The sequence below is a fragment of the Aythya ferina genome (genome assembly GCF_964211825.1).
Source record: "Aythya ferina genome assembly, chromosome: 8".
NCBI lineage: Eukaryota > Metazoa > Chordata > Aves > Anseriformes > Anatidae > Aythya > Aythya ferina.
Window position 1 is genome coordinate 5,613,700 of NC_140304.1, and position 16,834 is coordinate 5,630,533.

Here is a 16,834-nt window from a genome sequence, read left to right on the forward strand (position 1 = left end):
GTTCAGCTTGGAAAAGAGAAGGCTGAGGAGAGACCTTGTCACAGCCTACAACCTCCTTGTGAGGGTGAGTGGAGGGGCAGGCACTGACCTATTCTTTTTAGTGACCAGTGAAAGGACCTGAGGGAATGGTGTCAACCTGTGACAAGGGAGGTTCAGGCTGGGTATCAGGAAGAGGCTCTTCACCAAGAGTCGTCACGCTCTGGAACAGTCTCGCCATGGACATAGTCACGGCACCAAGCCTGTGGGATTTTAAGTGTTTGGACTGTGCTCTTAAGTCATATGATCTGAATTTGTGGTAGACCTAATGGTGCCAGGAGTTGGACTTGCTGACTCTTAAGGTTTCTTCCAACATGTGATATGCTATGATACTGTGTATCATCTGTCCACAGGATCACCTGACAGAAAGTTGCCCTGAAATAAGGATCAGAGGCAGCAGCCGAATTATCAAGGAAAGAATTTGAGAGTGAAGCAAAGCGCATTTATTTGCGCAACTGCGGCAGGTAATGGCATGGAAAATTCCTGGAATTCAGGTGAGGCATGGGAAATGTCCCCCACACAGGCAGGTTCTCCTAACAGCACCGGCTGATCACAGACGGACACCTGGCCGCGTTCAGGCCGGTATCGGGGCACAGCTGGCAGCACCCCACGGCCGCCTGCCCTAGGGTGCTGCGGGCACTCGCAGCCCGCTCACGCTCCCCCATTCGCCTGTGGCGGGCTCTCCAGCCCCAAACCCCTGAGAGCACCGCCCGCTGCCTCATGGCGGCTGAGCCGCGCCAGGGAGGCTCCTCCCCGCCGCCCCTCCCCGCTCTCGCGAGAGCGCTGCGGGCGGCCCCGGCTCTGTCGCGACTGGCCGCGCTGCCGCTCTCCGGGCCCCGGCATGGCGGCGCCGGGCTGCGAGGAGGCGCGGGCGGGGGGCTCGGCGCTGGGGTCCGGCCCCTCGCCCAGCGGCGTGGCGCGGCGGCGGGGCCGGACGCTGCTGGTGCGGCACCTGCCCGCCGAGCTGACGGCGGCGGAGAAGGAGGAGCTGCTGCGGCACTTCGGGGCGGCGGCCGTGCGCGTCCTGGCGGACCACGGGCGGCTGGTGAGGGCGCGGGGGCTGGGGGGGAGCCGCGGGGAGCCGCGGGGCCCGGGCGTTGAGGCGAGGCCTGCGGCGCTGCGCTGGGTGTTGCCCTGTGAGGGTGGAGGCGGTGACACGGCTCTGTCCCCTCAGCTCCCCTGTGGTGGTTTTCTTTGCCGCGCTGCTGCGGTGTGGGTGCGTGTATCCGGCCGGGCGGGCTGTTGGCTGGGAGCCTGGTACGCTCCTCAGGTGAGCGGCCTCTGCGGCTCCCGTCCCTGCCACGCTTCCTCTTAGAGGATATCAAAAATACCTTGTTATGAGGATTTTCCTAACATCTTATTTTCTTCATACTGACTCTTGTATTGGCAAGATGAAGAAATGTGTTTAAACCAGATGTAAGTTTAAGGTGAACTTAAGGTTTGATCTAACATGGGAAGCGAAAGTTTGTGTTACGCTTAGAAAGCAAGGGAAAGGGTTAGTTAGAAACCATCCAGAGCACAACAATAGTTACGACTTCAGTAGCAGGAAAATCAATGCTTCTGGGGGTTGCTTTGATGAAAGTAATTTATTAGGAGCTGCTGAAATAAACTTCCTCTTTTGAAAAGAAGCATCTTAAATTGTAAGCGAGTAGGTACTGATAAAGGTGACTTTTGCTCACTAGAACAACAGCAACAAAAGTACTGTTTTCTGGTATTCTTCAGACTGTGGGGTTCCCGTCTTCCTTTTTTAACACAAAGTGCCTGTACTACGTTCTTAGCAAACCATTCCCTGGTTCTTTGCAGCACAGTGGAGCTGGATAACTAGTAACTGGAAGTTTTCTAACCTTTTGATTTGAATTCAATATGACTTTTTTTTTTTTGTTTGCTCTCCAGAAACATACTGCTTTTGCTACCTTTCCCAGTGAAAATGCTGCTGCAAAGGTTTGTATAGAGTTTGTTACTAAATGTTTTAGAAAAGTACTTTTCTGAATTACCAGTTCTGTTGTACAGTGTTTTACATCTGATCTAGTAGTACTCAGTCTCAGGAAAAAAGATGCAGAGCAATGTCAAGTATTAGAATTGTATTTCAGCGGATGCCCAAAGGATTTGCAAAAATGAACACTCAAATAGAGTCATAGGAAAGATGGGTTGGAAGGGGCTTTTGAAAGTTATCTTGTGGGTCCAACCCATCACTTACGGCAAGGCAAACTTAAATGAGTCGATGCTGATGGTACCTTATCCAGGCTGCATGTGAGTTTCTATATTAACTATAAAACGAACATAAGTTGCTTGTGTTCTGCACGGTCATATATGTGGGAAAATTCAGACATAGTTAACGTACACAATTCAAGACTGCCTTGAATGCCAAGCTTCAGTAAGAAAAAGAAAAGCAACGTGTTCATGGAGGATACGTAGGCAAAGAAGATAACGCTGATAATGCCTTTTAAATATGACTGGTACAAAGTCCATGTCCTGAATTTTTCCCTCCTATATTCTAGGTAGTTTTTTTTTAGGTCATGCTATAAATTGGTATTGAAAAAAGGTACAAAGACTGTATGAGGTGAACAACTGTGAATTTAGGTTGCTTTGTGTCAGTTGTTAGCAGCCTATCAGGACTTGCAGAAGGCTAGAGCTTCACAGTGTAAAGAACAGTTAGGCATCTTGATTTTCAGATTCCCAGGTATTACTGGTAGACTACAATGTGCGTAGTTCATGAGAGAGGGATTTTATTTCTTAAAATTGTAGAGATTTACTAGTTGTTAAGGCTGCAGTCTTGCTACTGTGTTCAGATGGCCTAAGTGTGCTATGTCATCTTTCTCTGTTCTGCAGGCAAGAAAGAGGCTGCCAAAAGCAGCACTGTGAAGGTGGGAACTATGTGGCTCTACCACTGCCTGTGTCTAGTAAGACAGGCTTAGCTTTAAAGTAGTTAGGACTCTGCCCTATGACTGGGTTGCCAACCAAAGGAAGAACAGTTATGCTTTGAAACAATTCTGACATTTTTTCTTTTCATTTCTTTTTTCCATTATAATTACTTGAAGGCTTTGTCAAGACTGCATCAGCTGAAACTTTTAGGTCACACTTTAGTGGTTGAATTTGCAAAGGAACAAGACAGTGCGCAGGTTCTTAGCCAGCCTTTACCCTCAGAGAAATGCAAAAGGTATGTGGATAATAATTCAATTTCTATGTTTGCGGTCAAGGAGAGGAAGTTTTGTATTCATAACATCTTCATAGTACTGCTAAGTCAAAGGATAAACTGTAGCCTTTTAAAAATGTTAATAGAGAGGTTCATAGCTATTCTTCCCATTAGTGTTGTTCCATTCAGTATTATTATGTAATAATTCCCATCCTTACAGATTGGTGTCTTTCACCAGTACATGGTCCTGTGAGTTTTCATTCACAGAGCAAGACTCCTGTATGCATAAGCTGGCCTCTGTGATATGCAGTTTCCCTGTGTTTAAAAGAGCCTCTTATACGTCTTTCTTTGTGTCAGGATTATAGTTTTATTTTGTTATTAAGCAGTGCATACAGTGTTTTCCTGTTGTTTCTTTCTAATCTAATCAAGGGTTAGGCAGAATTGACACCTGTAGGTATGACTGTGTAAGGCTATACTACTGTAGCCATTGGCTTCTCAGCTGGAGCTGGTTTGCATGTATCTAGCTCAAAACATGAGCAGAGCAAACATAAAACTGTCTCAGGCTCTCTTCAGATATTTAAAGAATATGTAAATAAGTAATAATAAAAACCTAACAATGAATCCCGATGCTAGTGTGACCAACTACTATGATAGTATACAGGTAAACCTGAAAGCCTAACCATGCAATTTATTTATTTTTTAATTAAGTACTTGACAAGCAATTGAAATTCAAACTATCGAAGTGATAGTGATAAAAACTATGTAATTATGCTTAGTTAAGATGAACTTTGGGGTTTTGAAAGTTACTCAATCCACTCTGAATATAAACAAATCAATAATTTAGTATTTTTGATCTTACAGTCTCTGAACAGAGAGTAACATTTTTTTTGTTGTGAGTAGATTTAAGTGAGAAGTGTTTAAACATAGGAAGACTCACTTAAATCTGTGTGAGAATTTGTTCATGTGGGCCTTAAAAGTCTGGCTACCCTGGTTGATCTGGTAATGCTGTTGATAAAAAATACTGTACTAATCTGTTTCTTATGTTTTTGAATTTTTGAAGTGAAACATTTGTATTTTATGGAAGGTAGTTAACTCTTGCCCTGTTTTAGTTAACGTTAAATTATTTTTCTAGTTCAGAAGAGCTGGTGAAAGAGGAAGAGAAGAAAGAACCAAATTGTCTTAAAATAGACAATGGAATTGCACCCAGCCATGGGTTTGTACTTCCTGTACTTTTTTTTTATTCTGTTATGGTTTATGTTGAAACAAATGTTAAACACAGTTGAACAAGAGACTGTAGTAGTCTTCTTTTATAGTGCACTGCTGTTTTACATGAGGAGATGTAGGAATTTTCATAAAGATGAAATTCGTAGATTGTCAGGTTTAGAACCCTCACAGTTGAGTAGTGACTGGTGCTCATGAAGACATGATGCTCTGGATTACATAAAAACCTGCTAGCACAGTTTGCCTCTTTCTCAGGAGGAGTTTAAGGGCTGGCTGGGCTGTCCAAATGTTAATAGCAGAATGCTTTTTTTTTTTTTTTTTTTTGACACTTTATGTTCTTTGTTTTTACATACATGACGAGTAAGTTTCTTTGTAAACTTTGGGTTTACAGTGTTTGAAGATGTTGATTGCTTCCTGTGCTTGTTAGGCTTCCTCCATGTGTTGATAAATTTGTTTTACCCAAGCCCAGTAAGTCTGTCATGCGTTAGGGGACTGACTACTCCTTGATGGTAAAGACTTAATGTAAGTGGCCCAACCAGCCAAAATGATACATGTATGTATCACTGTTCTAGGGGAAATGGTAATATTTTGGTGACGTTTCAGGCGTAATGAATAGTTAAATCTTGAGTAATTATTAATTGTTATCAGTTATTTTGTGGTACTGGAGCTAAGATTCTTTGTTTTTATTCTTTTTCCTCAGTCTCACTTTTCCCATCAATTCTTGCCTCAAGTATCTGTATCCACCTCCTTCAAGTACAATTCTAGCAAATATAGCAAATGCCTTGGCGAGCGTGCCCAAATTTTATGTCCAGGTAAGTAAAAACATGCAAAAATAAACAAAAAAAAACATAAAAATATGTCTCCCCTTCTTAATTATCCACATACCCACAGAAATAGTTTTTGTCATAGTAAATGCAAGTTAGTTTCCTTGTGATAGTGTTAACCAATATTAATTCTTTGCCATGCTGAGATAAGTTACTTCAGATAAAACAAGTTTTAATTTAATTAAAGACTTAACTGGATGTGATCGTCCTAATTAGATTTGACTTGAGCACTTCTAACTTCAAACTGAGAAGAGGATTTATGTACTACTTTGATAAGCCTTTTTAGGGTGTTGCTTGCATTTATTATTAGTGTTGCATCTCAAGTTCAGGTTTTCTTATTTTTTAGTAAGATATGTAGTTGTGCTCTCAGTAAAACTATGTTGATTTACACCTACCAGCAGCTATCAGCTGTGATATCCAGCAAGGAACTCATACTTAATTCCCTAATGAAAATATTACTTCTCTTGAATTATTTCAGGTACTTCATCTTATGAATAAAATGAATCTTCCTCCACCTTTTGGACCAATTACTGCTCGCCCTCCCATGGTAACTTGTTTAATACTCATTTTAAGTAGTGTAAAAAGGCTTCGTAATATAAAATGTAAGCAACGTGGGAAGAGATCTAAAGTTCAAACTTGTAAAAGTTGAAGTGTCTTGTGAATAGCAAATACGCCTGCATTTCATTGGGTAAGCTGTGTATGTTAGTCTTCTAAAGAAACCATTTCAGTTATACTCAAAACAAATAAACATGTATGACAGCAGTATTGGAGTATTTCAAACCACCGAGTTTAAAGGCAGGGAGGTTGTAGCATCATATTAAAGATGCATTGCTAGAAAATTGCTAGCCTATTGCCTTAAAAAGATAGTTACATTCTTTTATCTGTGTGTTTCTTAGCAGTTCTAATTAGATTCAGATTGTTAATGAGATTGTACAGAGCTTTTTGATTTGATTTGCTGTTTCTGGAGTGTTTTTTGAAAGAGGTGGGGTAAGGGCAACTGGCAGAGGCTTAGAGGGAGCTGTTCCTGTAGAAGTCTAAAGGGAAATAAAACTACTGTCTCTGTGGTTTTGGTTTTCCTAAACTAGCCTGATAGCATAGTTTAACTGATTGCCAGTGGAAGATTGAGCAAGTGAGGACTTAATGTAGCCCTTGGTGTTACTGCCTTTGGGTATCATGAAGCTCTGCTTCACTAGGTTTTATGGTTTGCCTTAACAGAACAGCTTGTTCTTAATAACAAAGGTATGGATCTGGCTTGTATAGAAAACTATAAAAATTATCAAATAAATTAATTCATACCGATGTTTCAGAGGGAAAAAAAATCACAACTTTGCCTGGTATTGGGCTGGGTTAAGCTCTGTGAAGTTAGCAGTCATGCAGAAATTAGTAAGGTGAGAAGTCAGTCATTAGAATACGTAGCACAGTTTCTAAAGGGTGCACAGTATATCTAAGGCTTATCTACAACAGTGCTTTATGAAATTGATGGTACATAAAAGTAGTTGTTAACTGTAGCAGGATTGTTGAAGGTGGGACTGGAGGTGATTTTGTATATAGACAGTTTGTTACAAGATGAGGTTCCGTAATCTTAATGGGAAAACAGATTCCTTTCATGAAATTCTCACTGCTTAGAAATGCTGTAACTTTCATAGTTGATGGAAAGAAAGTTCAGTGTAGAACCTGAGGTGGTTTGGGAGGTTAAGGCTCCTTGTGTATGTTTTGACAATACTCCTCTCAAAAAAGTCCTTATAAACAAGTGCAAAATAAAAACCCGTGGATGTCATTTCAATTTTTATGTTTAACGCTTCAAATTAAAATTATAGAAATATTCACTGTTGCGTTTCAGACAGCAGCAAACTTTTTTTTTTTTTAGTGTGGAAGTTTTAATTTCTAAAGTAGTTTATCAAAATACTGTCAAGGTCCCTGCAAATGTACTTTAAAAAGTTGTTTCTAGCCTTCTTGTAATTTACTGCTTGATCCTTTTTGTTATGTGCAAGGAAAACAAGATAGTCACTTTTTTAAATAAAAATTTTGCCTAAAGATTTTTTCCTTTCTCCCCATATTTAGTATGAAGAGTATTTACCAGTGCCTGTGCCACCTCCCCCAATCCCACCTCTGCCTCCTGAAGAGCCTCCTTTGCCTGAAGAGGAAGAAGAGCAAGTATCTAGCGAGGATGAATCAGAATATGAAAGTGATAATGAGGAGGAAAAAGAGAGGTGTGCATTTTAGTCATTTGCAGGCTTTTGTGTGGTTTTTAAGTGGTGTTTTTACTTGTATAGATTTCAGTTCTGCCAGTGGTGAAATCCTTGAACATTCTCAAGGAAGCTCCAGAGCAACTTGAAAACAGTAGGACAATGCTGTTCTGAACCACAGTAAGACAAAACATTGTCATGTGGTGTACAAATTATCATGTTTCTGTGTACGAATAATGAAAACAAAACTCATCGTGAAGAAAGAATGCAAGTATAAGGAAGTAATAATTGATTTGTTTTCTGGTTTCTTCAGTTCTATACATTTTTAGTGAGTTAACTACTCGGCCTCAATTGTTTGTGCACTCTGACTTCCAAACTGTTCTTTGTATATCAGTGAGTATTGCTATAAGTAATAATAATGTGCGTGCTGAGGATTTTCTTACAGCTTTAGAGCTGAATTGGTGTAAATTAGAACTGTTTTTTAAGCTTTGTAATAATAGTAAATGAAGAAACAGTCTTCTTTTCCTGCCATTTAAACTGACAGGAAAAGTAAATGAGGAAATAACTAGCTATATGCAGAAAATACATGCATTTGGAAAAAAACAAAAGGTTCTGTTAGGTGAAAATGGCATTATGACAAAGGTTCAGCTTGGAGCTTTTTAGTATTTTTACTGCTTTGATGTCCAACTTAAATGCATACTTTGGGAAGAAAAGGATGTCACTGAACTCATGATTTTGTTTTTTCCCTTATGTGATGCTCCTTTACTCCAGGTATATCAGATTACTGTAACTATAACAATAGTTTTAGTGTGGTTTAGATCTTAAAGCAGCTTGACAAATAACTTGTGTTCTGAAAAGTTGCATTTCCAGGGTTTTAAGGAAGGGAGAAGGGTTATATTTGCGCATATGCATTCTCAAACCGTGCTTCTTTTTTTTTTTTTTTTTATCATAGAATGACCAAATTGATGGAATTAGCAACCCTTCAGCCTAAAAGACCAATAAACACAAAGAGGCGTGGTGTTAGAAAAAAACAAAGAATTAAAGATTTACTCAATGTTCCAGTGTGTGCTCCCCACAGGTTTGTATTATTTCTATGGTGCTTCCTCTTTTTAAGAAAACTATTCTTTTTTACTAAATGTCTTTTTTCTGTGTTCTGTTTGCTTTAGTGTTGTGTTGATAAAAGTATTCTTTTCTCACTGATACGTAATTAGTCCAAATTGTCACATAGTTTGAACTAAATTCTGCTCAACAACTTCAGTGTGTGATGTTTGCATAGTTGAAGCTCTTTATCTTGCTATCAAACTAATCAAGAATCCCTTTTTCATTAAAAAAAAAAAAAAAAAGTCATATCACAGTGCTGACAGAAGTGATCTGGATTTATTGCCTGGGGTAACTGTCTTAAAAAATAAAAACTGCTTTGGCCTAAGTCATTTTGATTTTTGAAATTGCAGTACTCTGGAACAGTAGATATTAGTGAAGTATTTCTATCCAGTGATGATCTACTGAGAATGCAGTTTTTTCAACAGCCTTCCTCTTCCTCCAAGTGCTTTGGTATATTTTTATACTATGTGAGAGCAGCAGACGTGATGATTATTTTTCTTATTGAGGTTCCCTACAGCTTTTTGGGAAGTGTCTGCATATATTGTAATATAGGATGTTCTTTTTTTGTTGTTGTTTTCAGTGTCAGTCAAATGTATTTGCAGTGTTTTAATCAAATTAAATTGTATTAAATGAAATTTATGAAATGAAATTTATGGAACTTGTTTATTTGTGATAAAAAAAAAAGTAGGATGAACTCTATCTGGAATAGATCTTTTATTGAGTATGCATTTGTCAGTCACTGAATCTTTAATGTTTTTTGTTTTAAACAGTAATATGCACCCTACACTGTCACCTTCAGATGTCTTTGAGCAGCCACAGCATGTAGGTCATAAAAAAATTGAGTTCCATATTACTACTGACATCCCATCTGTTCTTCAGATAAACTCGGAAAGAGAAGAAAAAAATGGTAGGCGTATATACTTCAAATTTATTTAATATTAACTTGAAAAAAAAAGCTGTTTTCCAGAGAAAGCTGTTAGAATTCCATTGCCTAAATTTTTTCTTCTTTTGTGTTGGAGGAGTTTTCATAAATTGTATCTGTCAAGGTCTGTTTAAAAAACAAACCTTGGTTTAAGAACACCAACTTGAATCTTGTCTGAATTTGTTGTTTTTTCCTATTTTAAAGCACAGAGCTCTGTGCTTTGGTATCGTAGAGGATCTAGAGGATTTTGAAGGTCTTTTGAAGTTCACCATGTTTAATGGTGAACTGCTCTTTTATAAAAATTTAGGTTACTTTTAACAAATACTGTACAAACGCATTCACATTATAGTGTAATTGAATATATCAAGCTAATTTTAGATTTTCCCTTTCCAGCTCTTAGACTAGTATTCATGTGTTTGCCAGCTTCTTCTCTGTGACACAGTGATAATCTGCTATACCATGCTAACTGTGAAGTGTGATGATTTCTAGAAGGGTTGTGGGTCAGTCTGTTTTTCAGTATTTTACAATAATACACTTTTTTTTTTTTTTTTAATGAAAATTAAGTAAACTGTTCATACAGGCTTGAACAGTGGGCTCACTTTTAATTTAACCGGCATGTGGTGCAGCTGTTCTTGGTAATGCAGTTGATTTAATTGAGCTATATAGATCAAATGTATTTGTCAAGCCAGGAAATAAGACACATTTCCTTAACGATGTGTTCATATTTAGTTACAGAGTCAACTATGTTCAAATGTTACTAAAAGGAATATACTTTTTTGTTTGCTGTTGTTCCTCTTGTGAATAATTATATGAGCTACTTGTTTAATGTGTTCAAATTACAGACCTTCATGCTGCTACGGAAGAAATCAATAACACAGGATTTGGAAGGATTTTCCCAGCTCCTAGCTCAAATGATAAAATGGAAACTGAGGAAGAAGATGAGGAAATACCATCAGAATTTATTTCTAGAAGGGAACTAGAAAAAAACAGGCTTTCTAGAGAAGGTACAATGATGAGAATAAATTATTTAATAGATCTTTGCTTTGTTGTAATGAAAAGTTTTAAGTATTTCTTCTTTTAGTTTATTGCATACAATTTTATAATTTGTCTTGTACTGAGCAAAAATATACAATAATTACATGACCTAAAATATTTAGACTGTTTTTCTGTCTTCTTCAAGAAATGGAAAAATTTTCTGTCTTCAAAAACTATGAGCCAGGTGATCCAAATTGCAGAATATATGTGAAGAATTTAGCTAAACAAGTTCAAGAAAAGGTAGGTAAACAACAAAATTTGAATATTTATCAAAAAGTCTTTTTAGCAGCTTTCTTCTTATGCCTGTCCTTTAATTGCAGGATCTTAAGTTCATTTTTGGAAGATACGTGGACTTCCAGTCAGAACTGGAACGAAATATGTAAGTGACTTTGATACTTGGTTAAAAGTAAACTTTTACCAGTTTATAATACTGGTGAAAATTATGATTTGAAAACTAGTCATTTTTACTTTTTTCCCCACTCTTTTCTTTCTGCTTCCGTGTTTTTATGGGGGAAAAATGCTTCTCATCTGAAAATCTTCCTTCATCAGAAATACAGAAATAAAACATATTTTTTGCACAGTTTCTGAAGACCTCATTATTTTGCCTTTATATTTTGCTTACTAAATTTACTGTTTATTGGCTGAGCAATGCAGAATGAATACAGTGCAGATAATAGTGTGTATCTGGTCAATTTGCATACCTTGTATTTATTGCAGTTGCACACCAACGTCCAGTCCTGCAACCTAATGCCACTAAATAGCTTCTCCCAGCCTCCAATGACTTAATGCCTGCACGTAGGCACTGCTTCTATTTTTGACATTCCTACTTTATGCATGAGCATTGTATCTGTACTGTGAAATATCAGTGTGTTTAAACAATACTTCCTAATTCTCAATTTTGCCTCTAGGTTTGATATACGTTTGATGAAAGAAGGTCGTATGAAGGGACAGGCTTTCATTGGACTTCCTAATGAAAAAGCAGCTGCTAAAGCTTTAAAAGAAGCAAACGGATATGTCTTATTCGAAAAACCCATGGTGGTTGTATCTTTTTTGTCAAATTACATTATATTCTCTGGAATTTCTGTCAGTCTCTAGTTTTGTCTCTATAGAGGGTTCTGCTTTGTTAGAATTTGATGGCAAGAGAAGATACCTTAAGAAAACCAGACAACATACCCTAGCGTGCTATTGGTAATTTTATTATAACTTATATGTAGACACCCCTTCTGAAATAGGAAAGTAAGTGTGCTTTATGTAAGACTTAAATTGACTTTTCTGCTCTTTGATCCTGAAAACACAATCAAAAAGATAATTTAGCTTGTATAACCATTGCATTTAAATTAGGTAGGTTTTTCAACTTGGTTAAGCATACATTTGCAGAATTGGGAGGTCAAGTGAGTTGTTTTGTGTGTTTTTTTTTTTTTTTTTTTTTTTTTTTTTTTTTTTTTAGCATAATGTACAAACTCCTTTTGTCAAGGATTTACATTCACAAATATGTGTTCTATTTCAATTACAATGTAAAACCAAGAATATTTAGAAATGCCCCTGTCAGAGTCAGCCCTCTTTGTTTAGATTTCTTTTCCGGGTGGAACTGTTAGTTACTTTGCAGGCAACTATTAGTTACCTTTTTTGCTTGGATTGTCTTTTTTTTTTTTTTTTTTTTTTTTGTCTTAAGGTATTAAATCTTCACCTGTCCCTTTTTTTCACTTAAGTGTTTTTTAGTTTATTTCCTTTCTTTGTAGTCTTGTTCCCTCCAGCCTGTTCTCCTTTTTCTTTTTTTTCTTTTTTTTTTTTTTTAATCTTTTTTCCTCCCAGGTATCTTTAGAGATCTTGAGTGTGTCCTCTGCTTTTATTTGTCAGTTTGCACCTGCACCTAAACAATTCCTAATTTGTCCTTCTTACTTAGTGTTGTGAACTCCTGAATAGCTATCTTAATGAATGCTGCAGTTCAGCAAGGTCCTAATCTTCGACTAGTATACACTATTGTTACCATATTTAATACCATAGTAGAACTCAGTCACAGAAAAACAAAAGGATGGTTTTTAAACTACCCTTTGCTGAAATTACGCTCCCATTTTGCTCCTTGGTTGACTCCTCTGTTTATCATTGGCACTTGTGGTCCTTAACAGAATCTCAGCAATTTGCTCGTTCAGCTAGACCAAAGCAGGATTCCAATGAAGGCAAAAGAAAAAAATAGAACGCTGCAGAAGGTATGGATTCTCTGCCTAAAAAAAAAAAAAAAGTTGTGGTGGTGTTGTGTTTTATTTATTTATTTAATGTCTGCTTTGGGAATAGTAATGGTGAAATAGAAATATTCCATACAAATTTTCTTTTCTTCAATGTGTTCTACTAGAAAAACAGGCTGCAAGATGCGTAGTTGTTGTGAGATAAAAATGTTGCTTTATCAAACTCTGTTTGGAATCCCGGAGACTTGCCAGTTCCATAATCCTGAGATCCTATGGTGGTTGTCAGTTTTTCTGATCCTTAATCTGGGGGCTCATGACCTGGGGAGAAAAAGTTTGTGGAATCTGATCAATTAGCTTATAGTAATATTCTGAGGTTTTGGCTTTGAAAAGGGTTGCTCCTTTGCCCCCTCCCAGACACACACACACATTGTAAAGGGCCTTTGGTAACTTTGGAAAATGAGATCTTAGTAATTTTGCGGCATCCTTCAAGCTTGTCTCATTTGGGAAAGGACAGTTACTTACAGAGTGCACTGGTGCTAATTCTTGGCATTTCTGTCTAAACAGATGAGAAACTTCTAGTAGAAAGCAATCACTTTATTTCCTACCATACAACTTCATTTCTGCTTACTCTTAAGTATTTACTTTATAGTGAGTAACTCTGGCAAAATCAGCTGTAATTTTAACTGTGAGCATTTTCATGGCCCCAAAGATTTTAGTGAACGGTCATATTAGCATTTGAAGTAACTGTTGGAAGACAGAAGCACTCTGTGCTCAGCCTGCACTCTTTGATAGCACCAATAGCTCAAATTTAAAGGGCGTTTACCTGAATTACATATAGTTGGGCATCACTCTGATTATCCATCCTTATATCTTAATGCAATTGAACTTGCAGCTCAGGTTGAGTGTTTCTGAAACATTTTGCTTACTCAAGCATACTTTCTAATCTGGATGTTTTGATGATTATTACTCTTGAAGAAAACTGAAGTTTGAAAGCAAAGATGTAAACAAATGATTTTTATTCTTTAAAAATTGTTTTGATTCCCTGGTACTATTGTTATGAGGGTACTATTTCTATTCATAACAGCCACTTCAGTTGTAGGTTTCTTGTTGTGTCAGTTGTCTAAAATGTTTCATCAGATTCCCATAGAGCTTGTTTACCTCATTTCTGCTGTTTGGTCTTACTAGTTCCTATTCTGAGTTACTTGTTCGTGGTTTGCAAAATTTGTATCTTTTATTAAATTAAAGATAACTTTTTTTTTACAGGCATTCTTTTGTATTCGTTGTTGAAAGTAGACAAATGAGCTGTGACTAAATTATTCTGTATTATATTTTTTCTAGTGTGGGATAAGAATAATATTTCTTAAAATGCAAAAAAAAAAAAAAAAAAAAAGTATTTTAGCTAGTGGAAAGCCTTACAAGTGAAGTCTGAATGGTTTTATTTAAGGCATTCCATACCTTTCCAGGTAGTTTACTCTGTTAAATTTGATTCTGACTTCACTAAATGTGCTAAATAATACTTGAATTGCTTACAGAAAATAGGTGCACACTTTACTATTAATCATGTTGATGATCAACTCAGTAGCTATTTCTAGAATGAGCAAACATTTATGCAAGACTTATTTGTACATCTGAAAGTCTAGATCCGTTATCTTGCTGTCACTGATTTAATATTTCGTGGATAGGACTTCTTCCTTGCCTTGCCCATTTATACGTAAAGATCAGAGTGCACCACAGACTAATGCAGATCCCTTGGAATCCTGAAGGTTTTAGCACAGATTATTTCATTCACTTCCAAGCTAATGATGAGGCTGAACCCTATTTATACACAAATGTGTTCTCCTGTCCCTGCTTTGATGGATGCTGCTGATTTGTGATGCAAAATTCCATGATAAAATTTGACTGTGTAAGCAAGAAGGACGTAAGAATCTTACTTAAAAAATACACGTGTATAAATAAATTTATGCAAACATCTGGAAGACGTCAAATTTGATCTGTCCTGCATCTCAGTATGGTTTTTCTTTTTTTGTAAGAAGGCTAAATTGATGTAAGTTTAAACTTTGATTATTTTTGAACAGGAAGAAATGGTGATTAAGTCATGAAATTTATTGCAAATACTTTATTATTTTGCAAATACTTTGTTATTTTCTCTATAAAGTTTTTTTTTACTTGTAGAGAAAATACATATGGTTTGTAAAAATACTGTGACTCGTTAACTGAAATGTCTTTTTCTAATGGTCTGACAAAACCTTCCTTCAGTTGGTATTTGGGGTGACTATGTTTTCTGTAGCTAAAATACAATTTATTGGGATAAGGGTTATGTAGAAGAAACCGATGTTGAGAGGTCACCAGCTTCTTTGTAGAGAATAAGTGACCTGAAAGCCTGCATTGAATGGAAACATGATTGGGTTTTGGACCTGATGGAAAAAGTGAGTCTGTAAAACTGAAAGACTTGAAGGAGAATTAATGAGACAGAACAGTCTGGTATTGTCCTAGTGGTTACCAAAAGATGTGCTTGCTTTTGCGTATGGAGTTTGTGTTGGTGGACTCATCAGCCCTCATTAAATCTTGTAAGGAGTCAAAAACGTATTTTATTAAACGAGGCATTTTTGTTTATGATAGGTAGCATAAAATTGTGTGTGCAATACTGAGAATCAAGTAAAATTAAACAACATTCTGCTGTTCTTCTTTAGAAACATTCCTGCGTAAATACTGCAATAATACTGTCATGCAGAGTGTATCCTTTCTTGTTGTATCCTTTTTTGTGCAATGTTTCCCATAGCACTCAACTACCTCTTAAGTTTTACACCTAGAGTAGGTGTGGGGAGGAGTTTATACATTTTAGAATTTGAACTAATCTGGCAATTTTAAAAGCAAAGGGCACTTTTTCAGGGGAAAAAAAATCATAGTCATCTTTGTTGGGTGAATAGATGCAATGAAGCTTCATAATCCTAAAAGGTGGCCTTCACCTTTTTCTTCAAAGGTTATATAACTTGATTTGTGATACAATTCCTTAGCTTGTATGGGCTCGAAGTGTTACACTGATGTGTGTGGAGCTGTGCTGAGCTCACATTGAGGATGCCTTGCTTTTCTTTAAATAAATATTGTATGTCACAAAGCCATTCTTACTGTTATTAAAGGGTAGGCAAGTGTCTTAGTTTGATTTCTGTTGTCCTGGTATATGAGAAACTGTATTGATTTTAGTCTGTACTTTCCTTTTTCTTTTTTGAGTAGAGAACAAAATCTAATAGTATCTCATAATGAAGTAATAGAGTTTGGCATTGAACTATTAATCACTGCTACTATTTTGTTTTTATTTTTTCTATGCACTGAGGTAGTGTGTAGAACTTCTATGAGAGTTATATAGTACACTGACTTATATTTGTCTTGTGGATTTTGTATTATGTTATTGTTTAATTTACTGTAGTATAAAATTAATACAGGCTGTATCTGTTAAGTCAGATTTTTTTTTCAGATAGCAATTTTAGAATATTAAGCATCTTTCAATTTAGTTGTCAAAAGAAAGCATATCACTACTATTATCTGGCTGTTCATACTTCTAACGTGCCTTTGTGATGTTCCAGGTCCTTTTTGTGTTCCAGCTCTTTCAAGTATTACCAAGCTTGGCGAAGAAGCAGTGTAATCATCAGGACTCTGAACTGTGCGTAGTGCATTTCTAAAGTATTTAATGCAGAGTATAAATTTTCTCATCTTAAAGATTCAAAATGTGTTGAAACTGTCATGAGATTTATCCAATAAATGTATGTACGTTGCTTTTGAAATATCTAATAAATTATTTCCTTTCTCTTAATTTTGCGTTTGTTTGTGGGATTTGGGACTGGGAAGAAGGAAGACAATTTTTTTTTAAGAGGTAAAGAATCCAATTGTAATTGTACAACATGTTCTAGATGATTCACAATATGTGTTCATAGGCGTATAGGGTGAATGTTCTCTTTGTTAAATCTGATGTTCAGTTGATGCTGGTTCAGGGTATAAAAGGTAAGTAAATCTCTAAAATATCCTTAGCGTAAACCTTACCATGGAAACCAAACTGGACTGGTGCACTGGCATGAATTCATTCTGTGTAACTAGCTATTTTGATTTTTTTCCTTAATAATTCATTGTTTATTCACATGTTGAAAGATGCCACTAGTGCGACTAAAGTAGTTGAAACAAGTTTAACAGTTCAAACACTG

The 16,834-nt window shown here is 36.8% G+C and overlaps 1 protein-coding gene across 2 annotated transcripts; it reads left to right on the forward strand.

Moving 5' to 3' along the window:
• Nucleotides 1-834: 834 nt before the first annotated feature.
• RNPC3 (RNA binding region (RNP1, RRM) containing 3) lies at nt 835-16,449 on the forward strand. Of its 2 annotated transcripts, none has more exons than XM_084528628.1 (15): nt 835-1,081; nt 1,930-1,977; nt 3,075-3,193; nt 4,302-4,382; nt 5,091-5,202; nt 5,693-5,761; nt 7,276-7,424; nt 8,353-8,478; nt 9,272-9,408; nt 10,266-10,427; nt 10,604-10,698; nt 10,779-10,837; nt 11,367-11,499; nt 12,593-12,665; nt 15,332-16,449. In XM_084528628.1, the coding sequence occupies exons 1-14, from the start codon at nt 878-880 to the stop codon at nt 12,650-12,652; spliced, it is 1,554 nt and encodes a 517-aa protein (XP_084384754.1). In that variant the 5' UTR covers nt 835-877; the 3' UTR covers nt 12,653-12,665; nt 15,332-16,449. The 2 variants fall into 2 exon arrangements, with proteins under 2 accessions (XP_084384754.1, XP_084384753.1); XM_084528627.1 differs by having other exon boundaries at nt 16,223-16,449.
• The last annotated feature ends 385 nt before the right edge of the window (nt 16,450-16,834 follow it).